At 39.5% G+C, this 27,347-nt stretch overlaps 1 protein-coding gene across 2 annotated transcripts in view; it reads left to right on the top strand.

Annotated features, from left to right (window-relative positions):
• The window catches only part of LOC121444401 (oligophrenin-1-like), a 365,423-nt gene that overhangs the window by 267,004 nt on the left and 71,072 nt on the right, over positions 1-27,347 (top strand). For both annotated transcript variants that reach the window (XM_041646215.1, XM_041646216.1), the window contains 3 exons: positions 17,240-17,324; positions 24,330-24,388; positions 25,128-25,233. In XM_041646215.1, the coding sequence (XP_041502149.1) occupies positions 17,240-17,324; positions 24,330-24,388; positions 25,128-25,233 (250 nt within the window). The remainder of the gene's footprint in view (positions 1-17,239; positions 17,325-24,329; positions 24,389-25,127; positions 25,234-27,347) is intronic.

Here is a 27,347-nt window from a genome sequence, read left to right as displayed (position 1 = left end):
TTATGGAGACCTATGTGTGATTTTTCTCTGGGACTAAACAGCTGGGGGGTACCGGGCAGGACAGAAAACCCCAACAAGCAGGCCCCCCTTCATGTTACATCCACTCTCCAAGTTTAGAATTTTTTCAATAGGAATTTAAGCAGTAGGGCATATATGAAAGACTATGATGGTAAGAAAAGTTCTATTTGTAGAGAAATCTGAACCTTCAGGTTAATGGCTTCATACTACTGTGAATAATATATCTGATTGTTAATTTAATGCACACTGGTTAAAACTTTGGCAAACATCTCATGAATTGTTCTGAGCCATGTTCATTAGAATCTGCCACTCAAAATATAATGATAGTTATTTTGACTATTTACAAGGGATTTGGAAAGGTTAATCTATGTAGCGATATTTTTGATGAATCAATTATTTAAATTGTATGAATTTGAAATCTGAAGCTGCAGGTGCCAGGAGTTAGTTATTTTCTGGAGTGATTTTGGCAGAACCTTTAGTATACAGTTCTCAACTATGGCTTTGTTATTCTTCACAATGGTTTTTCTAAATTTGAGGAATGTGCCAAGTAGCTGCAGGGCCTCATTATGCCTTTCATGGGTGTTTGGGACTTTTTGTGTTCTATTACAATTATTCCTCTATAAAAAATAGTCAAATCTCTTCCAGAAACATTAAAAATTTGAATTTGAGACATTCATTTAAATATGATTCTTATATAAGCTACAGTGTATTCTTATTTTATTTGGATTTTAAAAAGAAATTAGCACATTACAGGAAGACTATAAAAAGTATCAGGTGACCTAGATAGTGTACCTACTATGTGTAGTGGACTTTAGTTCTACATTTCTACTTATTATCTCATCATACTGTGTATTCTTTTGAGAGTTTTATCTTTGCTAAGTAAATTCTTAAGAATAAGGTGCTCCTTACAATGATTTTTGTATCTATTTTATATGATGCGATCTAAATGAATTAACCTGTTTTCCTTCATTCTATCAGAGAGCCAAGGCTTTTTTAAGGTCCTAGGTTACTCCATTTTATTTTCATTTTCCTTCTTACATATGGACCATTACTGATTAATCTCTTATGTGCTGGAACAACCTTGGTCTAGACCTTTAATTTGGTTAAACAGATTTTGGGTAAATCTGGGAATGAATGGTTACTTCTTTAATCATTTGATTTCTAGTGATAGCACTGGTAAACATAATAACCCTAGTAGGCTAAAAAATAAAATAGCCACTATTCCAAACACAGCTATAGACAGTGTGGGCATGGAGAACAGACCAGATTTGACGACTTAGTGGCTAATTCTTCATTTTTCATCTGTGTTGGGAAAGTTTAATATTCTTTCTGTGTTTTTTGTTCCATTTTTTAAAAATTACTTAGTTTTAGTTAATGTACTTGTTAGGTTTTTTTTTCCTTTTTCTTTATTCTTCTCTCATATATTACATTCCAACCATAGTTTCCCCTCTTTCCTCTCTTCCCAGTCCCTCCTACCACCTCCCCTCTTCCTCAGATACACTCCTCCTCTGTTTCCCTTCAGAAAAGGGCAGGCCTCCGAGGGATATGAACCAAACATGGCATAACAAGCTTTAATAAGACTAGGCAGAAACCCTCGTATCAAGGCTGGATGAGAAATCCCAATAGGAAGAAAAGAATCTCAAAAGCAGGCAAAGAAGTCAGACATACTTCCGCTGTTCGGAGTACAAAACCCCCTAGCTAAACACCTACAGCATATGTGCAGGAGCCCTAGTGCAGACCCACGCAGGTTCTGTGATTGTCACTTCAGTCTCTGTTAGCCTCCAGGAGCCCCAGTTAGTTGATTTTGTGGGTCTTGTTCTCCTGATGTCCTCGACCCCTCTGGCTCCTACTTCTCTGGGGTTCTCTGAGCTCTGCCTAATGTCTGGCTGTGGGTCTCTGTAGCTGCTCCCATCAGCTGCTGCAGGAAGCCTCTCTGATGGCAGTTGGGCCAGGCACAGACCCAATGAATAAAGCAGAATAATTTCATTAATTTTTTAAAATATTTTTGGGCCAGTTTTGTATTTGATTCTTTCCTATGTCTCTGGGCTGTCCTTCATCTGGTTCCTGGCCCTCCAGCCAGTGTCAGGCATGGGATCCCTCTCATGGAGTGGGCCTCAAGCTAGACAAGTCATTGATTGGCCACTCCCACAAGCTCCGAACCACTGCTGCCCCAGCACAACTTGCATGCAGGGCAGGTTGTGGGTTGTAGGTTTTGTGGCTGGGTTGGTGTCTAGTCCCACCCACCCCTGGGAGTCTTGCCTGGTTACAGACGGCCAGTTCAGGCACCATGTCCTCCATTTACTAGGAGTACTGGTTAGTTTTATTGTCAACTTAGCATGAACTGGGGAACCTCAACTGAGGATTGACCTAGGTAAGACATGTCTGTGGCACACTTTCTTGATTGCCACTAGATGTGTAGGGCCCAACCCAGTGTGACAGGCACTATTCCTAGGGAGATGGGCCTAGGCTGTAGAAGAAAGATATCTGAGCATGAGGTAGAGTAAGCAAGTTAGCAAGGCGCATTGCTCTGTGGTTTCTGCTTTCTCACTTGCTTTGGTTTCTGTCCTGGCGACCCTCAGTGATGGACTGTGGCCTGGAAATGTAAGCCAAATAAATCCTTCCTTCCCTCAAGTTGTTGTTAGTGAGGGTGCTTTTTTTTTTTAATCACAGAAACAGAAAGCAAGCTAGAACAGTTAACATGCAAAATAATGGGTTTCTTCATGAGATTTTTCATACTTGATGTCATTTTAATTGCTCATTTTATCCCATTACTGTTTTTTTTTCCTTTGTCCCTCCCACTGTTCTTCCTTTCTCCCTTCAAATAGTACTCCTACATGTGAGAGAAAACATATACGGTTTGTCTTTATCCCTCATTGCCTTCTCATTTCCTCTTTCTCAGCCTTCTCTCTCCAGAGAGTCCCTTTTCTGCTTTCATGGTATGTGTGCCACACGTAAGAGAAAACATGTTTACTCAAGTGGGGCTTATTTCACCTAACATGATTGGAAGTTCCACCCATTTCCCTGCAAGTAATGTAATTCCAGTCTTCTTGTTTTATATTAACTTCGCAAAATCTCATTGCATGTCCTTATCTTCCATCATTGGCATTTTTGAATCAGTGACTTTCCTGCCTCCCATCCCATCGAGTGTCTCCTGGCAGTCTCCTTTAAAATCTTCCTCTTTATTCAAGCTATAGTCATAGTCCTAATCCTTTCATCTTTCTTGCCAAGCATAGAGAAAACATGTCTTTGGATTTCCTTGCTGAGGAGTGTTGCTCAAGTCATAAGCATAAGAGCTCACTTAGACAACGAGTTGCTTAGAAATCTCTGGTTCCAGGAACGTGCACCACGAACTGTATTGATAGACATTAACATTTTAGATAGTCATGGAGTTTAATCAAATTGATTTTTAGCTTAGGGGTGGTAATTTTCCAACTCTGAACATAAGTAGGAATTATCAAAACATGTATAAATCCCAGAATCATAATTGGAGCAATGAAAGAAAGTTTCAGAAGGATTTATATGTTCTATTACCATTTGGGGACAGTTTAAAGATCTGAAATAAACAAAATATTGTGCATGCATGTGCAGTGCACCTCACGAATCATCAGTACTGAATTTCTGTACTTATTGATAGGGACTCTCTCTGAGTGGAAGGGAGTTGGTCCCTAGACTGCATCAATTTAATTATAGTATTTAACTTCTTTAAGTTTATGATTAAAGATTATATCATTTAACAGAATGATCTGGCAGAAATAGGTTATGAAGTTATCTTTAGCTGGGTGCCTTTAAGAAAGGGTTTCTCTTTATACTTGAAATATTTTACAGATTAATAAGACGCCTTATTATCATAAGTCAAACAAAACATATTTGTAGATCGAATCTGACCAAGATACCATCTTTACCACCTTGCTAGCATTCTGTGTGGTAGAAAATGAGGTGTCTTTATGTCAACAAGTTGGAATCTATTCCATATGTATCTGGAATCTATTAATGCAATAGCAGTTCAGGATGAGTGATCTGGATTTTAACCAACATGTAAGCTGGTTTTCATCAACCTTTATATATTTACTTCCCTTTGCAAAGTCATTGCATAACTTCTTGACAATATATACACATTACAGTTACTTCTCTATGACCCTGTCTTCTATCATACTTAAATTAAGTTTTTCTATTCCAATCATGGCTTCCTGCTTAAATTTATTTATTTATTAAGGATTTCTGCCTCGTCCCCACAACCGCTTCCCATTTCCCTCCCCCTCCCCCGATCAAGTCCCCCCCCCTCATCTGCTCGAAGAGCAATCAGGGTTCCCTGACCTGTGGGAAGTCCAAGGACTGCCCACCTCTATCCAGGTCTCGTAAGGTGAGCATTCAAACTGCCTAGGCTCCCACAAAGCCAGTACGTGCAGTAGGATCAAAAACCCACTGCAATTGTTCTTGAATTCTCAGTATTCCTCATTGTCCGCTATGTTCAGCTAGTCCGGATTTATCCCATGCTTTTTCAGACCTAGGCCAGCTGGCCTTGGTGAGATCCCAATAGAACATCCCCAATGTCTTAGTGTGTGGGTGCACCCCTCGTGGTCCTGAGTTCCTTGCTCCTGCTCCGTCTCCTTCTGCTCCTGATTTGGACCTTGAGATTTCTGTCCGGTGCTCCCGTGTGGGTCTCTGTCTCTGTCTCCTTTCATCGCCTGATGAAGGTTAATATTCCTGAGGATGCCTATGTGTTTGTCTTTGGATTCACCTTATTTAGCTTCTCTAGGAACATGAATTATAGGCTCAGTGTCCTTTATTTATGGCTAGAAACCAAATATGAGTGAGTACATCCCATGTTCCTCTTTTTGGGTCTGGCTTACCTCACTCAGGATAGTGTTTTCTATTTCCATCCATTTGTATGCAAAATTCAAGAAGTCCTTGTTTTTTACTGCTGAGTAATACTCTAATATGTATATATTCCATACTTTCTTCATCCATTCTTCCATTGAAGGGCATCTAGGTTGTTTCCAGGTTCTGGCTATTACAAACAATGCTGCCATGAACATAGCTGAGCATATACTTTTGTTGTATGATAGGGCCTCTCTTGGGTATATTCCCAAGAGTGGTATTGCTGGATCCAGGGGTAGGTTGATCCCGAATTTCCTGAGAAACCGAAACACTGCTTTCCAGAGTGGTTGCACAAGTTTGCATTCCCACCAGCAATGGGTGAGTGTACCCCTTTCTCCACAACCTCTCCAGCAAAGGCTATCATTGGTGTTTTTTATTTTAGCCATTCTGACAGGTGTAAGGTGGTATCTTAAAGTTGTCTTGATTTGCATTTCCCTGATCACTAAGGAAGTTGAGCATGACCTTAAGTGTCTTTTGGCCATTTGAAGTTCTTCTGTTGAGAATTCTCTGTTCAGATCAGTGCCCCATTTCATAATTGGGTTGATTAGCCTTTTACGGTCTAGTTTCTTGAGTTCTTTATATATTTTGGAGATCAAACCTTTGTCAGTTGCAGGGTTGGTGAAGATCTTCTCCCAGTCATTGGGTTGTCTTTTTGTCTTAGTGACAGTGTCCTTTGCTTTACAGAAGCTTCTCAGCCTCAGGAAGTCCCATTTATTCAATGATGCCCTTAGTGTCTGTGCTGCTGGGGTTATACATAGGAAGTGGTCTCCTGTGCCCATGTGCTGTAGAGTACTTCCCACTTTCTCTTCTATCAGGTTCAGTGTGTTCGGACTGATATTGAGGTCTTTAATCCATTTGGATTTGAGTTTTGTGCATGGTGATAGATATGGATCTATTTTCATTCTTCTACAGATTGACATCCAGTTTTGCCAGCACCATTTGTTGAAGATGCTCTCTTTTTTCCATTGTATACTTTTAGCTCCTTTATCGAAGATCAGGTGTTCATAGGTTTGTGGGTTAATGTCAGGGTCTTCTATACGATTCCATTGGTCGACTTCTCTGTTTTTATGCCAATACCAAGCTGTTTTCAGTACTGTAGCTCTGTAATAGAGTTTGAAGTCAGGGATGGTAATGCCTCCAGACAAACCTTTATTGTATAAGATTGTTTTGGCTATCCTGGGTTTTTTGTTTTTCCATATAAAGTTGATTATTGTCTTCTCCAGATCTGTGAAGAATTTTGATGGGATTTTGATGGGGATTGCATTGAATCTATAGATTGCTTTTGGTAGAATTGCCATTTTTACTATGTTGGTCCTCCCAATCCAAGAGCAAGGGAGGTCTTTCCATTTTCTGGTGTCTTCTTCAATTTCTTTCTTCAAAGACTTATAGTTCTTGTCAAGTAGATCTTTCACTTCCTTGGTCAGGGTTACCCCAAGGTATTTTATGCTATTTGTGGCTATCGTGAAAGGTGATGCTTCTCTGATTTCCCTCTCTGCTTCCTTATCCTTGGTGTATAGGAAGGCAACTGATTTTTTGGAGTTGATCTTGTATCCTGCCACGTTACTAAAGCTGTTTATCAGCTGTAGGAGTTCTTTGGTAGAATTTTTGGGGTCGCTTATGTACACTATCATATTATCTGCAAATAACGAAAGCTTAACTTCTTCCTTTCCAATACGAATTCCCTTGATCTCCTTATGTTGTCTTATTGCTATTGCTAGAATTTCAAGCACTATATTGAAGAGGTATGGCGAGAGTGGACATCCTTGTCGTGTTCCTGATTTTAGTGGGATGGCTTTGAGTTTTTCTCCGTTTAATTTAATGTTAGCTGTTGGCTTGCTGTAAATAGCTTTTATTATATTTAGGTAGGACCCTTGTATCCCTATTCTCTCCAAGACCTTTATCATAAAGGGGTGTTGAATTTTGTCGAATGCTTTTTCCGCATCTAGTGAAATGATCATATGGTTTTTTTCTTTCAGTTTATTTATATGGTGGATTACATTGATAGATTTGCGTATGTTGAACCAGCCCTGCATCTCTGGGATGAAGCCTACTTGATCATAATGGATAATTATTCTTATGTGTTCTTGGATTCGGTTTGCCAGTATTTTATTGAAAATTTTTGCGTCGATGTTCATGAGTGAGATCGGTCTGTAATTCTCTTTCTTGGTTGGGTCTTTTTGTGGTTTTGGTATCAGGGTAACTGTAGCTTCATAAAAGGAATTTGGCTGCCGGGCGGTGGTGGCGCACGCCTTTAGTCCCAGCACTTGGGAGGCAGAGGCAGGCGGATCTCTGTGAGTTCGAGACCAGCCTGGTCTACAAGAGCTAGTTCCAGGACAGGCTCCAAAACCACAGAGAAACCCTGTCTCGAAAAACCAAAAAAAAAAAAAAAAAAAAAAAGGAATTTGGCAATGACTCTTCTGATTCTATATTGTGAAATACCTTAAGGAGTATAGGTATTAATTCTTCTTGGAAGTTCTGGTAGAATTCTGCATTGAAACCATCTGGTCCTGGGCTTTTTTTCGAAGGGAGATTTTTGATAACCATTTCTAATTCTTCGCGAGAAACCGGTCTATTTAGATCATTCACCTGGTCTTGGTTTAGCTTTGGTATATGATACTTATTTAAAAAAATGTCCATTTCTTTTGTATTTTCCAGTTTTGTGGCATACAGGCTTTTGTAGTAAGATCTAATGATTCTCTGCATTTCCTCTGTGTCTGTGATTATGTCCCCCTTTTCATTTCTGATCTTATTTATTTGCGTGTTCTCTCTCTGTCGTTTAATTAGCTTGGATAGGGGTTTGTCGATCTTGTTGATTTTCTCCAAGAACCAGCTTTTTGTTTCATTGATTCTTTGGACTGTTTTCTGTGCTTCTGTTTTGTTGATTTCAGCCCTCAGTTTTATTATTTCCAGTCTTCTACTTCTCCTGGGCGCGTCTGCTTCTTTTTTTTCTAGAGCTTTCAGGTGTGTTTTTAAGTCCCCAATGTATGCATTCTCCGTTTTCTTTAAGTGGGCACTTAGTGCTATGAACTTTCCTCTTAGCACTGCTTTCATTGTGTCCCATAGGTTTGAGTATGTTGTCCCTTTATTTTCATTAAATTCAAGGAAGACTTTAATTTCTTTCTTGATTTCTTCCTTGACCCAGGTGTGGTTCAGTAGTTGACTGTTCAGTTTCCATGAGTTTGTCGGTTTTTTGGGGGCAGCGTGGTTGTTGCCTTCTAACTTTAATCCGTGATGATCTGATAAGACACAGGTGGACACTGATATTTTTTTGTATCTGTGGAGGTTTCCTTTGTTTCCGAGTATGTGGTCAATTTTTGAGAAGGTTCCATGAGCTGCAGAGAAGAAGGTATATTCTTTCCTATTTGGGTGGAATGTTCTATAGATGTCTGTTAAGTCCATTTGCTTCATTACCTCCAATAATTCTCTTAATTCTCTATTAGGTTTCTGTCTGATTGACCTGTCATTTGGAGAGAGAGGTGTGTTGAAGTCTCCTACTACTAGTGTGTGTGGTTTGATGTCTTCCTTGAGTTCTAGTAATATTTCTTTTACATAAGTAGGTGCTTTTATATTGGGGGCGTATATATTCAGGATTGAGACGTCCTCCTGATGAATTGTTCCTGTTATGAGTATAAAGTGACCGTCTCGGTCTCTTCTGATTGATTTTAGTTTGAAGTCAGTTTTGTTAGAAATTAGTATGGCCACACCTGCTTTTTTCTTAGGACCATTTGCTTGAAACACCTTTTCCCAACCCTTTACTCTGAGTAGGTGCCTGTCTTTGTGGTTGAGATGTGTTTCTTGCAAACAGCAGAATGTTGAATCCTGTTTTCGTATCCAATCTTTTAGCCTGTGCCTTTTTATAGGTGAATTGAGCCCATTAATATTAAGTGATATTAATGACCAGTGGTTGTTTACTCCGGTTATTCTTATTGCTTTTGGTAGTAGAGATTGTGTGTCTCCTTTCTTTGAGATGTGCTCGTGAAGGGTCATTAGATGCCTGGGTTATTGTAGGCAGTGTTGGCAGTGTTGGATTCCTTGGGTTGCAATTTTCCTTCTATTACTTTCTGTAGGGCTGGATTTGTGGCTACGTATTGTTTAAATTTGTTCTTATCCTGGAATGTCTTGTTTTCTCCGTTGATAGTGAACGATAGCTTGGCTGGGTATAGTAGTTTGGCTTTGCATCCATGGTCTCTTAGCTTCTGCAGAACCTCTATCCAGGACCTTCTGGCTTTCATAGTTTCCATCGAGAAGTCAGGTGTAAGTCTGATCGGTTTACCTTTATAAGTTACTTGCCCTTTTTCTTTTGCAGCTCTTAATATTCTTTCTTTAACCTGTATATTTTGTGTTTTGATTATTATATGGCGAGGAGATGTTTTTCTTTGATCCAGTCTGTTTGGTGTTCTGCATGCTTCTTGAATATTTAAATGAATATCTTTCTTTAAGTTGGGAAAGTTTTCTTCCATAATTTTGTTGAAAATATTTTCTGGGCCTTTGAGCTGTGACTCTTCTCCTTCTTCTATTCCTATTATTCTTAGGTTTGGTTTTTTTATTGTGTCCCATAGTTCCTGAATGTTTTGTGTTGAGAATTTGTTGGCTTTGCTGTTTTCTTTGATCTGTTCGTTTATTTTCTCTATGGTGTCCTCAGCATCTGAGAGTCTTTCTTCTAGCTCTTGTATTCTATTGATTATGCTTATATCTGTAGACTCTGCTCGTTGGCCTAGATTTTCCATATCCAGCTGGTCTTCAGTTTGTATTTTCTTCTTTGCCTTCATTTCAGTTTTCAATTCTTGAACTGTTTCCATTACCTGTTTGATGGTTTTTTCTTGGTTTCCCAGGGCATCATGTACGTATTTACTCATTTCTTCAAACTTTTTGTTATACTTCTCATCCATTTTTATAAGGGCATTTTTTTACATGTTGTTTAAGGGACTCTATTATCTTCATAAAGTCGATTTTTTCCACTTCTTCTGTGTTAGGTTGTTCAAATACTTCTGTTGTAAGATCATTGGGTTCTGATGTTTTCATGTTGTTTTTCGGATTATTGGGTGAGTTCTTGCCTTGGCGCCTGCCCATCTCCTCCTATTGATCCTATCCAATGGATCCTTTAGAAACCGGATCAGGTTTCCCTGCGGCCAAGGGCTCTGCTTACAAAATGCCCTCACTCTCTTTCGTGGTTCCTGCTGCAGGCCAAGAACCCTCTCACCCCTCCGAAGGATCTTCAGGACAGGACCAGGCTCCCCTTGTGCCAGTGACCTGGCCAACCAAAGGCCTACCTCTTTGATTCAATTGTAGTAGGGTGATCTGCTCTCCTTATTGCATGCCTGTCCCTGCTGCTTGGGTCTGGCCGCCGCTGCGCTGCATCTGGCACCGCCGTGGCCGCTGCTCCGCTGCGTCTGGCGCCGCTGCAGCTCCGCCTCTGTGCCTCCGCTCCGCCTCTGTGCGTCTGGCGCAGCCGCCGCCACTCCGCCTCTGTGCGTCTGGCGCCGCTGCCGCTCTGCCTCTGTGCCCCCTCATGGCTTCCTGGACTCATATATAGACTCAGCTTGTTCTGATTAGATCTAATTATTTCATAATCCAATTGACCACTTCTATTCATCATAGAAGGCTGTTCTCAGATTTGCCGCTGGCTATCTCAATACTGTTAGGAACCTTGGAAAGCATTGTGCCTTTCTAATAAATAATATGATGTTCCATAATCATTGTCTGTCTTGTGCCAAGATCAAGGCTGTCATTCTTTTCGGTTAACCTTGAACCCACTTAGTTATGAATTATGAAATGATTCATGTATTGAACCTCCACAGGGCAGAGATTTTATTTGACTTACTATATATTTTTAGCTTCTTGAAATAGTGCTTGGAACAGAATAACTACTACATATGTGGTGAGTAAATGTATCATTAATGATGTTCTTCTTCTCAGTGGACACAATTTTAACTGTGGTCTCTAGGGAATATGGAGCTAGTCTTGATGCAGTTTGGGTACCACAGTGAGAGAGGGAAACGTTCAGAATTCTGAGTTTGTGATTAATGAACTTGGACTTTCACCCTAGTTTTCTTCTTTAATTATAATTTGATTTTTTTTGACTTCCCAATGATTCTGTCTTATTTTTTTTCAAATTCTGAATGCTTAAATGCCAACTTGTAGTTCCATTAAATAATGGAACTATCATTTAATAATAACTCTCTGTTTATCTGTGCAAACATCTTTCATATTTAATTCCTATATCTGTGCTTTGTCATTTCAGTGTTGATTTTAGCACATTACATGCAGTCCTCATTGCCTATACTAGAACATGCTTAGTTAGTTGAATTTCTGAAAGATTAAAAAGAAATTGTATCTCTTCTTCACCAACTTCCTGAAAATATGTCTCTCATATACCTTGAAGTTCTCCCGATCTCCTTCAGGTTTGGTAAGTAGAGAAACTAGCAAGACATAGCACACAGTTATTCTCGTGGCTGTAATTTATTATGGTCAAAAGACAAAGGAAAATTAGAAAAGGGGAAACATGTATGTGGTAGAATCCAGAAGAAGAAAAGGCACAAGCTTCCAGGAACCTTCTTCTAGGAGAGGTACCCAAGACCCAGACAGTTCCTCTAGTATTGGTTGTGATAGACACATATTGTTTTCACATGCTTTACATGGTTTGATAGCCAGAAACTGATTTGCTAAGTCTTTTATCAGGGCAGGCTGTGAAAGCTACTTCTGCCCAGCACATGCACAAACTATACAGCCTCAAAATAAAAGCAGGTCCTCAGCATAAACTTTACTGTACAAGAAACCCAGAAACAGTGAAGGAGCCACTTTATAGATTCTAACAATGTCAGGGACCCTTGCAAATTCCGAGTTCCCAGGGCCCATTTTGCAAGGAAACCTTCCTTAGAACAATGGTCTCTGGCCTGCTTTGTTTGCCTAAGTGGTTACCCCCGTAGAATGAAGCTACATTAACATGTTGCTTGTCTCCAGAAAAAAAATTTTTCTAACTACACTGAAATTTTCATAAAATAAAGTAATACTACGCAATTCTGTCATGTTGTAACTCTGTCCAGGGCTGTGTTCTTATGTTGTCAAAATTATATATCTGGAAATTATTATTACCTTCTAATAGCTATTGATAAAATGTAATTCTCTTGCCATCATTTTCCTTTCAGATAGTCTCAGTGTGACTTGCACTGGCTCATCTCTTACCCTTTCTGCTAGTGATTACATCCTCTCCTAGCCATGTGGTCTCACCTGTGGATGGGCCTTTGTTACCATTTTTCATAGCTGAAGAAATCCACTTTTATTCTGTTGTTACTTGGTATGTTTTTATGATCCTCTGCAGCCTAAGCATCTTCAGTTCTCTTCCTTTATCACCGAGTATGGCTGAAATCCTTGCTCTGATATCTTTGCTCTAGAGCTTCATTCCAATCTACTTCATATTCCACCACAGACGCTACTATAAATATTAGCATATGATTTTTAAAGTTCCTATTGATAGCCAGAGTTGGTTAGTTTGCCATCCTTGCAGTTAGGTCATATGTGAGAACTAAGGTATCACATCAAAGAATATTAAAATATCTATTGCTAGCCAAGCATAGTGGCACACCTTTACTCCCGGCACGTGGGAGGCAGAGGCAGGCAGGTCTCTGAGTTTGAGGCCAGTCTGGTCTGCATAGGGAGTTCTGGGACAGCCAGGACCATATAGAGAAATCTTGTCTCAAAATCAAAGAAAAATCAAATAAAACAATTATCTTCTTATTTACTGAGGTAGACTTGAAAGTTCCAGAATTTTTCTGAAGAGCACAGATTTCCTTAGTAAAAGAGATCTTTCAAATTTTAATCCAGAGCAAAGAAACTTATCTGTAAGTGAACTTCGTAAAAAGAAAGTTTGTTCCATGTTGAGTTTTCAAAAGATAAGAGAACACAGAGTTATCCACTTACAAATTCGGAGAAACTAAGCAATTTAAATTTGATATAACAAAAAGATCATTGCAAGAGAATAGATACTAAGGGCAGTGACAGACTCATTCCGAGTTTTGAAAATTGTTCAATTTAACCACTATTATTTTGAATACACACACACACACACACACACACACACACAAAGGGAGATAGATTATAATTACAACATTCCCCCTTCTCTTTGCTGCTATAATCCTTCCCATTTATCTCTTTGCTCTCTTTCAAATTAAGAACCTCTTACTTATTGTTACACACATGCATATCTACCCAGACACACACACACATATACACACACACACACAACCAAATATGTAAGATAAACCTTCTCAGTCTTTATAATGGTGCATGTATGTGTGTTTTCGGGGCTGATCGTTTGGTATTGGAAAGCAGCTAGTGTTCTCATCCTACTTCCAGCCTTCCTTAGTTCTTTGGCTAGGGTTGAGGCCTTCTGAGCGTCCCGTCTTCCATTAGCATGGCTTTTGTGCCATCCTTGTTCAAGTCTTACTTAGGTAGCTGTGTTGTTGAGAGTTGATGGGTGCAGCTGCCCTGACATTTCAAGGAGATGGATTTTCATAGCAGACGTCCTGTTCCTTTAGCTCTTAGAATTGATTCACATCCCCTCCCAATGAGATCCTTGAGTCTTAGGTGGAGGACTTGTGTTGTAGATGTGTCGTTTAGGGGTGAGCTGCCCAGTTCTGCATTTTGATTGATTGTGCTTTCTGAAATGGTCTCCATCTGTTGCAAAGAGAATTTTTCTTGATGACGGGTGAGAACCAATACTTTTCTGTGGATATAAGGACAAATATTTAGAAAGGCAGGGACTAGGATAGTTTAGTAAAGTGGTAATTGTAGGTTCTCCTCCAAGGTCCGTGACTTTACCAATCTTGGGTAGTTGACCGGGTTTCTGCTATCAGGTATGATGTCCCTCTTGTTGAATAGGTCTTGAATTTTAGAGAGCTGTTGCTTACCACCACGGTATACTTGCCACTATTGCAAAGTTAATTATCCTGACATGCTGGACTGTGTTGTAGTTCATAGACACAATACCTGGGTAATACTATTAGTTGTTTCCTTCCTTTGGAAGCATGCATGGTTCCTTCTTGGACCATAAAAGCATATACAGGAAAGAGGCTTTTAGGACAAATCCATTCCTGGTCTTCTGAGTCTTGTGTATGAAGTACATGGTACCTTTACCTTTCACCTCTGGAGGCAGTTCACCAATCACAGCAGCGATAGCATCTACTGTTTTGGAAATCTCACGGAAATCTCAAAAGAGGTCTTCTTATGCCTGGTGTTAGGTTTCTTGTTTTGTTTTGTTTTGTTTTGTTTTGGATAGTCTGTGGCTCTTTGGGGAGCATTGCCATTTAAACTATATTTATTTGTATACAGAGTTTTATATTTGCTAGAGATATTTTAGGTATATAGTTAATAGTCTGATTCCTTATGACTTTTTCTGATACCTAAGGGAAATAAATAGGAAGCTATTATGTTACTTTCCTCCCTCCTTCTTTTGTATTTGTATCCTTCCTTTTGGACCTGTTCCTCCCTCAGATCACTTGTATGGTGATATTCACTCTTCTATTATTGCTCCTTACCCTGTAACAGTATTTTTTAAACTTTTCTGATTTCTGTAGTTTCTCCGGATTATGTATTTACTCACATCTGAAGATTTGGAGTTAGGAACCTTAGATATGACCATTTGTCTTTCTGGACTTAGGTTACATCACTCAGTAAGATACTTTATAGTTCCATCCATTTACTTGCAAGTAGCATTTTTCTTTACATGTGCATAGTATTCATAGTAATATATGTGCTATGTTTTTATCATCCATTTTTTAGTTGAAGGACATTTAGGTTGTTTCATTTCCTCCTTGTTGTGAATAGAGCAGCAATGAACATGACCGAGTAAGTGTCTGTGGAGTAGAGTGTTGAGTCCTTTGGGAATGTGCTGAGGAGTGGTTTAGCTGGATCATATAGGAGGTTTATTTTTAGCTTTTTGAGGGTTCTTTACACTGATTTTTCAGAGGTGGATGGACCAGTTTACAATCCCACCAACAACGAATGAGGGTTCCCCTTTCCCCCATATCCTGTCCAGCTTTTATTGTCAGTTGTGATCTTTGCCATTATGACTGGAGTAAGGTGAAATTGACATCTAGGTAAAGATTTGTTATGCCCTACTTGTTTTCTGGGTGTTCTCTTCTTGAATCTATAAACTGAGTCTCTAGAGAGACAGCTAGTAGCCAACCTGTATTCTTTTGTAGGGCTTTGCTATGTTGAGTTTTGTTTGTTGGAAGTTTAATTTTTGTAAGTTGTACATTTATAGATGTTTTTCGTTTATAATATCAGTTGAAATTTCTGGAAGTCTAAATCATACTTCACTGAATGTTGTCATTTAACAACATAGCACTTTGGTGTAAGGACTGCACCAATTAGTTCTATTAATTGGGGCTGGGACCTCCCAGTCATTCTCAACAGCCTCTCTCTCTGTACACACACACACACACACACACACACACACACACACACACACACTCACACACACACACACAGAGACAGAGACAGAGAGACAGAGAGACAGAGAGAGAGAGAGAGAGAGAGAGAGAGAAAGAGAGAAAGAGAGAGATACAGATATGTTTTCTGATGATTCCTTCCTGCATTTGTGCTTTGGCATTTATTGTTTTTGTTAGTCTTGGGAAATTCTTAGTTGTTAATTTTTTTCTGTTTTTTATTTCTTTTTTTTCTTTCCTGTTCCCTTCTTTCTTCCACCACCACTGGGAATTGAACTCAAGGCATTACAGATGCAATAGAAGCACAGTGCTACTGAGCTACATCCAAAAATCTCTCTTTTATCTGTTGCATCATCATGGTGATTCTTATCACATGTATATTATACCTTTCATAGCTTTAGATATTTTTTTTGGTTTGTATTTCCATTTTAGAAGTTCCTATTGGCATTTCTTCAGACTCACTGATGTTTTGCTGAACCGTGTTCAGTTTTTAAAGGCATTGTTCCTATTACAGTTTTTCTGGATTTTTTTTAGCATTTAGTTTTATGCTTCTTTAGATTTTGAATCTACTGATTTATCCATCTCTTCGTTTATGTTATCCACTTTTGTGTAGTATAGTCCTTAGCATTAATCAGAGGTGTTTCCAGTTACTGAGTTCATATTTCCAAAACATGTCAAAGTGTGGTTTTTATCTTGCTTCTGCATCTTTGAACTGTGTTTTCTGACTTTTTGTAAGCTGGACATGACAATAATAGATTAAAAAATAGTGGAGGTGCATGTACCTTTAGTATGGAGCTTTATGTTTGACTCAGGTTAAATTGCGTTTTTGTCTTTCCTCTAGCTTTTGTTTGCCATAGAGACATAGTGAATTGTGCTGTTCTTTTTTTTTTTTTTTTATTTTTCGAGACAGGGTTTCTCTGTAGCTTTTTGGTTCCTGTCCTGGAACTAGCTCTTGTAGACCAGGCTGGCCTCGAACTCACAGAGATCCGCCTGCCTCTGCCTCCCGAGTGCTGGGATTAAAGGCGTGCGCCACCACCGCCCGGCTGTGCTGTTCTTTTAATCAGAATGGGTCCTGTGCAGAAGGACGTGGTGGTAAGGTGTCATGGTAGGGGGAAGTGTTCCATAACTTCTGTGATTCTTTGTCTACTGCCCCCCTGGGCTGTGACCTTTCTCAGCACCTCTTAGTTTATTTTTGGTGTTACTTTTAAGGAGAGACATATGGGTATGGAGTTGAATGCTTTCTTCAATATCCGCTTCATTTTGACTGTGGTAATAAACTGTAGTAGTTGGAGTATGGTAAAATAGTTCTTGTTATGCCTCAAAGCTCCTGCCGTGTGCTTGCTTTTCTACTACCTTTACTAGAAGCATGAATTCATGAGGGGATTTTTCTTCGTTTTCTTCTCTGGAAAACTGATAACATTCTCAAGGTAAAGCTACTAGGGAACGCAAACCGGAGGTATTCTCTGATGGGATTGGGCCACTCAGTTTATAACTCTGAAACTCATACTTAATGGGTCTTAGCATTATTTTATTTACAGATTAGCTGTTCCTGGGCTGGGAATGGTTTTCATGGCATTTCTGCTCTTGAGCTTCTGCCAGGGAGTGCTTCTCAGTTTGGCAGCAGCAGGTTTCCTCGCCATCTCCAGACTTTGGTAATCTAGAGTTGTTCAGCATTTTTTTTTTCTCATAGGGTGTCTAGAAGTGATGAGTTCCAAATTTCTTACATACTGAGACAGAATACAAGATGATTTTTTTTAAATGAAAAGATTTCTTTGTGTTAAGTTTTGGTCTCTTGAAAATGTATTTGAGTAACTAATTAATTTACCTCTTCTTATAGAAAAAGGTAACTTGTAAAATCTGTTGGAAGATTATTTTTTGTTTCATTTTGTTTTCCTTAGATCCAAAATGCCCAGGAGATGTCGATTTTCATAATAGTGACTGGGACATTAAGACAATCACAAGCTCCTTAAAATTCTACCTCAGGTATGTTTTATTCAATTGGATCTTGACTTTTTATAATTGATGAAATTTGTCTAAGAGGATTTCTGTTTAATAAGATGTTTTTTGTTTGTCTTTGAGACATGTACTAACTATGTAGCTCAGGCTGTACTGGAACTAGATACAAACATCCTGCCTCAGTCTCCTGAAAGCTAAAATTATAGACATTGGCCACAACCTCAAGCTCTTGAAAATTTATCTTTAATATGAGGATTTGATTTAGAAAGCATTTGTTACTGGAAAAATCCTTTACAAAACAGTATTATTTAAAACCATCCTCTTGTGGATATAGCTCAGCAGTAGAGTCCTCACCCCGAGAGAGAAAGAGAAATAGAATATGGCTATACCATATTTCCATCTCTTTACCCATATAAATGGAAATATAAAAGAAAATACAAAGTTGGGGATAAATGAGCAACAGCAATAAGAAAAAAGATAAGCAAAATTTGGGGATATATAGTGCTGATAAAATTAATGTCTTATTTATAGGCATAAGTAAGTATATGTTATTTAAAATATGTTTGAATATGTATATATAGACATGTATATTTACATAATTCAAAGACTATATACACACGCATACATATTATGTACATATCCATTGATTTTTTTGAGACAGGCTCTGACTTTGCAGGCTGGACTGGAACTCTCTGTGTAGATCAGGCTGGCCTCCATTCACAGAAATCCACTTGCCTCTGCCTCTGTGCTGCTAGGGTTAAAGGTGTGCATTGCCACCACACAAAGCACTACCTTCAGTTACCCTCTACCATTCTTTATGATCTATAACATACACTATAGTTTCAAGTTCAAGTGTTATCTTTTCCATTTTTTGTGGACTTTTAGCATTAAGATAGATGTTTAAACTCTGTACCGTATCATTATTCTAAACAGCTGGGTCATGATATTGCTGTTGAATGATCTTCCACTGTAGCATCATCTTTTTTTTCCGTTTATTTATTTATTAAAGATTTCTGTCTCTTCCCCGCCACCTCCTCCCATTTCCCTCCCCCTCCCCCAATCAAGTTCCCCTCCCTTGTCAGCCCATAGCATCATCTTGATGTAGTTCTAATTTCATATAACTATGAATGCTATGTTCAGAAACATGTCTATTCTTTTTTATATTCTTTTTTCTTGATTTTATTGAGCTTACATTTTTTTCTCTGCTCCCCTCCCTGTTTCTCCCCTCCCCTTCAACCCTCTCCCATGGTCCCCATGCTCCCAATTTACCCAGGAGATCTTGTCTTTGTCTACTTCCCATGTAGATTAGATCCACATATGTCTCTCTTGGAGTCCTCATTGTTGTCAAGGTTCTCTGGGATTGTGATTTGTGGGCTGGTTTTCTTTGCTTTATGTTTGGAAACCACCTATGAGTGAGTAATTTGATATTTGTCTTTCTGGGTCTGGGTAACCTTACTAAATATGATGTTTTCTAGCTCCATCCATTTTCCTGCAAATTTCAAGATGTCGTTATTTTTCTCTGCCATGTAGTTCTCCATGTGTAAATGTACCACATTTTCCTTATCCATTCTTCAGTCAAGGGACATTTAAGTTGTTTCCAGGTTCTGGCTATGACAAATAATGCTGCTATGAGCATAGTTGAGCACATGTCCTTGTGCATCCTTTGGATATATACCCAAAAGTGGTCTTGAGGAAGGTTGTTTCCTAATTTTCTGAGTAATTGCCACACTGACATCCAAAGGGGCTGTACCAGCTTGCACTCCCACTAGCAATGCAGGAGTGTTCCCTTTACCCCACAACCTCTCCAGCATAAGTTGTCATCAGTGTTTTTGATCTTGGCCATTCTTACAGGTGTAAGATGGAATCTCAGAGTTGTTTTGATTTGCATTTCTCTGATGAGTAAGGATGTTGAGCGTTTCCTTAAGTGTCTTTCAGTCATTTTAGATTCCTCTGGGACATGCCTTTTCTGTCTTATAAAGAAAGGAAATGCTATTGGAGGGCTTATCCTGTGATAGCCACTGTGCTAGCTGCTAATATTAACACCTTCATTGATTATTTGTTCATCCCTACTCCTGTGTACCACAGGAAGGGCAATACTCCTTTTTACAGATGGGGAAACTCAGGTACTTGCTTCCCCAACAAAGTATGTATATGGTCATAGGTGATATCTTTTGAACTTAAATCTCTGACTTAAAAAGCTACTTTTCCTGGGGTGTCTTTCCCCCCCCTAATACCTGTTTTCAGGAGCCATGACCGACTTTGGGATGTGGGGATAGTTTAATAACAAGAGAGCAGTCTTATATGAATAATTTCCAACTTAGATGAGTAAGTGATGTACTGTCCCTATCCTCTTTAAAGCAATATCTTCACAGATGTGTTTCAAGGGCTTTCTTCAATTGAAAGCCTTTCTAGCTTAAACCTAATCTGCAGAAGGGAAGGCCAAGTCTAAAACTATTAGTGGCCGACACATGTAGCAAGAGGTGATCATTAGTGAAGCTGTCATATTGTGCTAGGCTGTCATCACTATTGATTTATTTCAATTTCGTTTTTAAGAAAGAGGATTTGTTTTGACTTGTAGCTTAATAAAGTGTCCAGTCCCTCCTGGAAGGGAAGTGATGGCAGTGGTGCACACGAGGTCACATTGCATTTGCAGTCAAGATGCAAAGTTTTGCTTTTAGTTGATGTAAAGTTTCATAGCAGTGGCATAAGGGGCAAGAAAAGAGCTCAGAAGGAGTTTGTGGATGGAATCCTTTTGCTGGTTGGGATCGTGAGGGAGAAAGGAATCTGGTGTGGGCAATCAGACAGAATAGGGATCAACTGATAATGAAGTGAATGTGCACGACCACGGGGCCGTTTGGATTTGCCACGGGAAAATCATGTTTAGTAAGAAATTAGATGTCAGGCCCTTCTTGTGCCTTTCAGTGGCAGAAGTGGAAATCACGATGCTGTGCTTGTGCTTAAAACCACAAGAACAGATGCCCCTCTGCTCCAGGAAAGATACAGACTTTTGGGAAACAGCGGTGCAATGTTTTATATCACTCCCTTTTGTCCAATAGTAGCTGCCACTCAAGTAGAATCAAATCAATGGCCAAAATATGAAAATGAGTGTATTTCCAATAAAAATATTCATTTCCCATCTCTGTTGAAGATGGAAATATCTGACTCCCTTGAGCCCACATGCTTCTTTGTGTAAGTAAACATGTCTGCCATTGAGAAAATCAAGGCAATGTCATGTAAGTGCAGATTAAATATCAGACAAGTGCAGTATGAAAATCTCCTAGCCTCTGCAGATATTTGAGTTTTCCAACCCTCTAGTGTTGTAAAAACAGAAAAGGGGCCATGATAAATTCCCAGAGAAGATAAATTATAAAAGGTCAAAGTGGTGAGAAGAAATACCAAAATCAAGTGATTCAACAGAACCCAAGAGGTAAGTCTCAAGGAGGCTTGTTAACAACCCCGAAATGATGCAAAGGTAAAAAATGACAGTTGCCTTTTTGTGCAGCATTGAGGCAGTCACTGGTGGTACTGGTCAGAACAGCTTCATTGGAGCATTTGGGCTGAGTCAGGTCATAATGGATTAGCGAGCGAACCAGGGGGTTCCGTGTTGTATTATGGAGCAGCGGGCTGTGTCCCGCCACCCGGCTAGCTTTACCCGAAATAATTACACGGAAACTGTATTCTTTTAAACACTGCCTGACCCATTAGTTTCAGTTTCTTATTGGCTAGCTCTTACATATTGATCTAACCCATTTCTATTAATCTGTGTAGCCCACGAGCTGGCTTACCAGGAAAGATCTTAACCTGCGTCTGTTTGGAGTGGGAGAACCATGGCGACTCCCTGACTCAGCTTCTTTCTCCCAGCATTCCGTTCTGTTTACTCCGCCTACCTAAGGGTTGGCCTATCAAATGGGTCTAGGCAGTTTCTTTATTAATAAGAAATCACTCCCACATCATTTCCCCTTTTTCTGTTTAAACAAAAAAGAAAGGCTTTAACTTTAACATAGTAAAATTACATATAGCAAAACAGTTATCAAGCAAGAATTAGTTACAATATTTATATCTATTTTATCTTTTATCATAACTAAGGAAAACAATAACTATCTATTCATTCTTCAACTCCATCAAAGACTCCAGAAGGATATAATACTACCTAAGTAAACAAGAAATAAGAAAACTCTAGAAATGACAGAGACATCTCACTGCCTGGACAGTCGCCCAAAGTTCCTTTGTACGGTTGGGGCATCCATCTTCAGCCTTCAGGCCCATAATATCCAGCAGACATTTCCATGAAGTAGGAAATTTCAAAGACAGTTCAGTCACTATCTGCTGTGTCCTGTAGAATGTCTCACAGACTCTTTCATGAGTCATGAACCCCAAAAGACCGTCTCACCTTTAGGCAAGTTCAGTAGTCCTCTCTCTGCGGGTTCTCTGTGTCCATTTTATGCAACAGTCCAGGCAAGAGCAGTTTCTTGCCCAAATGGCTATCCAACTCCATAAGGATCCTCTTCGATGCCCATCTTCCTCTCGAAGTAGATTGGTGCTGCCAGGAGCAGACGTGTCTCATTGTCATGAAAAGTCCTAAGTTATTAAAATATTTTAAATGCCATATTCTGTAGCCTTTGAGAGATATGAAGAATGCCTATCTGAAATATATCTCTATATATCTAGAAAATCTAAGTAACATGACTACAAACTTGACTATTATGATTATCCATCAACAACCTATATTTCCTAATTATACATTACATTTTAAAAATGAACTACACAATCACACCTTATTCAAGATCAAAAATACATATACATATAACAAAATTGACCTTAAAATCCATACCAATGCAAATTATTCATACCTATATCATATCCCCCTTTAAATGTAAAAGAACATTTATAAACAATATTTTGGGAACATGGGCGCAGTTTTTTCTCTCCAAACTGCTTCCTGCTGAATGGGGGCGTCGTTAATTAGGTCTTTCATGGTATAACCTGTGTGCTAGTTTCATCTCAGTCTGCAGTTGAGCGAAGCAATTTTCTGAAGATGTTCACAACAACCTTTCAGGAGGGCGTGGTCTATCATACCAAATTGTAATAGAAGAAATCCACAGGGTCTGGTCCTCTGTGAAAACAAAAGAAGACCCTTTCCAAAGCATCATATCCTTAGACCCAAATTTTGAAATCGTAATACCCTTATATCCATCCTGGTTTAGCTTGGCAGCCCATGTAATGAAATGTCTCTCTGTACTTAGCTCCTTCACAGTCAAAAATTTTAAAGAAAACACAATATACATAATCCAGACTCTCTGTGAATTTTCCATTTTTACATGGCTTATTTTTCTTTACTTCTTTTAATCTCTTAACTATCTGTACTCTGTCTCTTTAAAGACTTTACCCTTTTTTAAAGACATTTACTTTATTCTCTATATTTTTATTCTTCTCTCTCTCAAGCCTATGTACATTCATCCAACACTGTGATCCACTGAGGTCTGTTATGTCTGAATCTGTTTTATTGTGAATCTGTAATATTTTTACTATCCAGGAGCATTTTTTAAAATGTTAAGCAGTTCTTAAAAACTTAAGTTGCACCATGTACAGGTAATACGGTACCGCCTGTGTCCTGCCCAGTTGAAACCTTAAATGTGCTGTTTTAATGGTAATTACGGTAGTTTCTGCCTGAGACCAGCACAGTTCAGCATGGCAGAGCTGAGCCAAGCCGCTCTTGCCTCAGAGCCATTTGGTGCCCCTGAGCCACACACAGTTCCAGGCACACAGCAGTCCACATTGCCATCAAGCAAGCCGTAGAGCTTTACTCCAAATGTTCCATTTAAAAGCTCTGTCTCCCACAGGAGCCAGACAGAGATCGTAATGGCGGCACAGCCCAGAAAGCCAGCATTTTAAAACAGCCAGTTTTTTCCTGCTGTTGAGTCAGGACAATTTCTCTCTGTGGCACGCCACCCACAAACAGCAAAAAGCTATCTTTTCCTTATTTTTAAGCCTTTTCAGGTTTTTAAGTGGATTTAGCCCACTCTGTTGTAGTACGGAGCTGCGGGCTGTGTCCCGCCACCCGGCTAGCTTTACCCGAAATAATTACACGGAAACTGTATTCTTTTAAACACTGCCTGACCCATTAGTTTCAGTTTCTTATTGGCTAGCTCTTACATATTGATCTAACCCATTTCTATTAATCTGTGTAGCCCACGAGCTGGCTTACCAGGAAAGATCTTAACCTGCGTCTGTTTGGAGTGGGAGAACCATGGCGACTCCCTGACTCAGCTTCTTTCTCCCAGCATTCCGTTCTGTTTACTCCGCCTACCTAAGGGTTGGCCTATCAAATGGGTCTAGGCAGTTTCTTTATTAATAAGAAATCACTCCCACATCAGTTCCGGGACTAAGAAGTAGACATGTTATGTCCATTGCTTTGTATAGAAACCTGGCTGCAAATGTGTACAACAGCTCATCAAATGATCTTGTCTATGTTCTTGCCTCTATGGTTAGTGATTGCCCAAGTTTTAGTGCCATCCCAGACAGAACTCATCTTTTTGTTTCAATCCTGCTCTACTTCATAGGACCAGCGGAAGGGTCAAATAGAACAGATACTAAAGCGCTTTGGAAATAATTCTTCAGATCCACCAATTTATAAGCACGTCATATTTCGAGTAGGTCTATTTTAGAATTGGCAGGATTGGTTTTTATTTCCTTTCACTTTGGGGAGCTAATTGGAGACCTTGCTGGAAGCTGCAGTCTATATTTTAGCAGATCTTCTTTTAAATATGAGGAAGAGACCAGATTAGCTGTCCTTGTCAATTTAGACCATGAAACCCAATGGACAAGTTCAACAGAACCGCCACATACAGGCTGCCCATGCATGCTTCACCATTGCTAGGGCATACATTTCATTCAGACATAGATCCCAGTGGTAAACTTCTGTGAGATGGGTGTAATCAGGCTAAGGTATGGGTCCTTAGTACTTGTAGAACTGAGAGTCCAAGGTCTGGTTACTCCTTCCTCCAAAAGAGTGATCCCTTTCATTCATTTCAGGAATCTTTCCGAACCTGTCATGACTTATAAGCTTCACAAAGAGCTCGTCTCTGCTGCCAGTAAGTATGTGTACTGCTCGTTCAATTGGTTGCTCTGGTTTCCTAGTAAGCTTATTATAAAAAACCTGAAGACTGCTTTGGGGGACAATTGCTAAAATAAACTGATGTTGCCCACTGCCAGATGAGAGTAGTTTTGGTTGCTAACTTTTTGAGGTAAATAATTTTGATAGCCAATGTTACTTGCATGGTTTCAAGTAATTGACTAAGGGGAGGTACGTGGTATGTACTTCCGGGCTCTTTCAGTGATTGACTTGGGATAGCAGCACCCATAGTGCTTCACATATAGTAGGTGGGGAAAAGGTTTCCAACTGGAGGCTTTGCTTGGGGCTTTAGAGACAGCCTGCTGTGCCTGGGATTCTGCCTGCCTCTGAACCTGAGTCCACAAGCTTCCATTCCCCACTTTCTAATTTCTTCATCCTTCTAGGCCTACATTTTGTTTGTTTTGCTTTCTAATCTCCCCTTGCCATTGCTGACTTTGTTTTTTATTTTTTCTCATTTATTCAGTGTGTCTGTGCCTATTTGCCTGTTTCCTTTCTTCATCTTTTTTATTGTCTTCCTCCACTTTCTTCTCTCTCCTTCCCTCTTCCTTTCTCCCTTTCCCTGTGCTCAGGTGTGTGTGTGTGTGTGCGCGTGCGTGCATACATATGAACACATGCACGTACATATGTGCGCACATGTTAGAGTTTAATTAATCCAGTCACCTAGAAGCCAAATCATCTCTCTTTGTTCTCTCTGCCAGAATCTGACAACCTGGATTACCGTCTGGGGGCTATTCACTCCCTAGTATATAAGCTACCAGAAAAGAACCGGGAGATGCTGGAACTTCTTATCGGACACTTGGTAAAGTAAGTAACTGCTGGGGTTTCAAAAAGAGTTTCTGTTCTTCATCTGGAACACATGGGAGGACTGAAGAAAAACTGATTCCTAACTCATTGAACCCCATCCCCCCACCTTTTTCTTCTGCCATCTGAATATTCTCTGAGGGAATTCAGTTTTGCATTCACCCGTGTACGTATCCTAGAGTCCACAGGCCTCTACTCTGTTGTAGTTGAAAGGTAGCAGCAGTAAGGGAGTGTGCTGTGCATCAGGACCAGACATGTACTTTACTGTCAGACGAGCCTAGTTCTACCACTTAGCTGTCTTAGTGAGCCTCTCTGAGCCTCTCGATGTTCATCTCTATGAACATATGAAGTAGGAGTGTCATGGATTCAGATGAACATAGGAAAGCCTTTACATAGAGTGAGCTCTTAAGAAGTGCAATTTTTTTTATGTGTGTGTCTATAATCCTAGCATTTGGGAGGATAGTGTAGAAAGACTGTCAGCTAGAGGCCAGACTAGCCAATTATGTAGTGATACCCTGCCAATGGACAGAAAGAATAAAAGAAAGGAAGTAAGGAATGAGAAGGGGGGAAGGAAGAAAGCTATGGATTGGAGGAGGGATCAAGAGAGGGAAGAGGGATGAAGAGAGGGAGGAGGGGAGTTGGGGCAAAAGAGAAATGAATAAAATAAAAGATATTAGGATGTGGTCAAGCTCCTGGTCTGCTGTGGAGATGGCAGGAGACTTACTTAGAAGGGGTACACATGCTCCGTGACGATGCATCATAAAAAAGATTCAGTTTTGTGAATGAAGATTGATGCTCTTGAATCAAAACAAAGATTGACGGCATGCAGTTGAGAAGTTATCAAACTTTGAGTGCTTATTTCAGTTCTGTTGCTAGCTCATTTGATTGCTGTGCCCCTCTCTAGGCCCCTCCTGGTATTTTAAGCAGCAATGTGTAAAACAGCATAAAATTACAATATATCCTAAGCAAATATTTAGCAAATATGCCTATCTATACACTCTCAAAATTCATCATGCTATATTGAACCTCATATGGAAAGAGTCTAAACACCTAATCTCCAGGCCTTTAGTGATAGTGAAATCTCAGACTAAGGACCCTCTTGGCTGCCCCTGTGAGATATATATTGAACACTCTGTGTATCTGGACCTCGTGTGTTCCTGTGATGTGAGGTATCGACTGAAATCTCATCCAGCTTGTACCTTCTAAGATTGTTTTTGCACTTCTACTGCAAGTGGATATTAAAGATGCTGATATAGATAATAAGCGCGGATAGCAAAATGATACATTTTGGTTTATTGCTGATGTCTGCAGCTCAGGCTGATAAAGAGTATTAAGAGACATGTTCTCTCCAAAATGTACTTTGATGTAATCTTAGCAAAAATGCAAAAATCAACGAAGAAATTATTTGTGCATTAATTTGATGTTCCTGTAGGGAAAGTAACTTTGAGTTCCATTTCTAGCTTTAGCTCTAGTTTGTTGTGTGACCTAAAGAAAGTCCTTCCACTCCTTGGCCCTCAGTTATTAATGTAGAGCTTGTTCATTGATAGCTGGAAGGAACCGAATCAGCTATTTTTCAAGGCATTCTTTTAGCTGTGACTTTCTGAAAATCTAATATGTGATAAGATCCCTATAACTCATCATAACGTTCCTGCGGATAGTGAGTGATGGGGCATCGGCCTCCATCTTCCCATCTAACTGGTTTACCTCCACATTCCTGCTCCTCAAGATCTTTAAAACAAAAGTGATACATATAGATATATCACAGAGCTAGAAAGCGTTAAATGTGTGGAAATGTAATACTTAATCTCACCGTAGTAATGAAATGCAGATCAAACGTCTGCTGAGCTACCATTCATTGACAAATTTCAATTTACATTCTCTGTCAATGAGACTATGGGAAACAGGCCTTCTGAGTAATTGCAGTGTTAGTTTAGTATGCTTCTAGAGGAGGGGCATTCAGAAGCACTTAACACATGTGCATATTGATTTTCACTTCAGTCTACCAGGCACACTTTTTGGCATCTACTGTAAATATACATCTCCACAAATGCAAGGCAATGTTGGTCAGTGCAGCATAATTTTAACAACAAAAATTGGATAGTACATGCCCAACAAAA

Source organism: Microtus oregoni, unplaced genomic scaffold, assembly GCF_018167655.1.
Source record: "Microtus oregoni isolate MIOR12 unplaced genomic scaffold, Mior012 000122F_ref0000035, whole genome shotgun sequence".
Classification (NCBI taxonomy): domain Eukaryota; kingdom Metazoa; phylum Chordata; class Mammalia; order Rodentia; family Cricetidae; genus Microtus; species Microtus oregoni.
The sequence above is the reverse complement of the archived record's forward strand: the minus strand, read 5'-3'. Positions and strand labels throughout refer to the sequence as shown.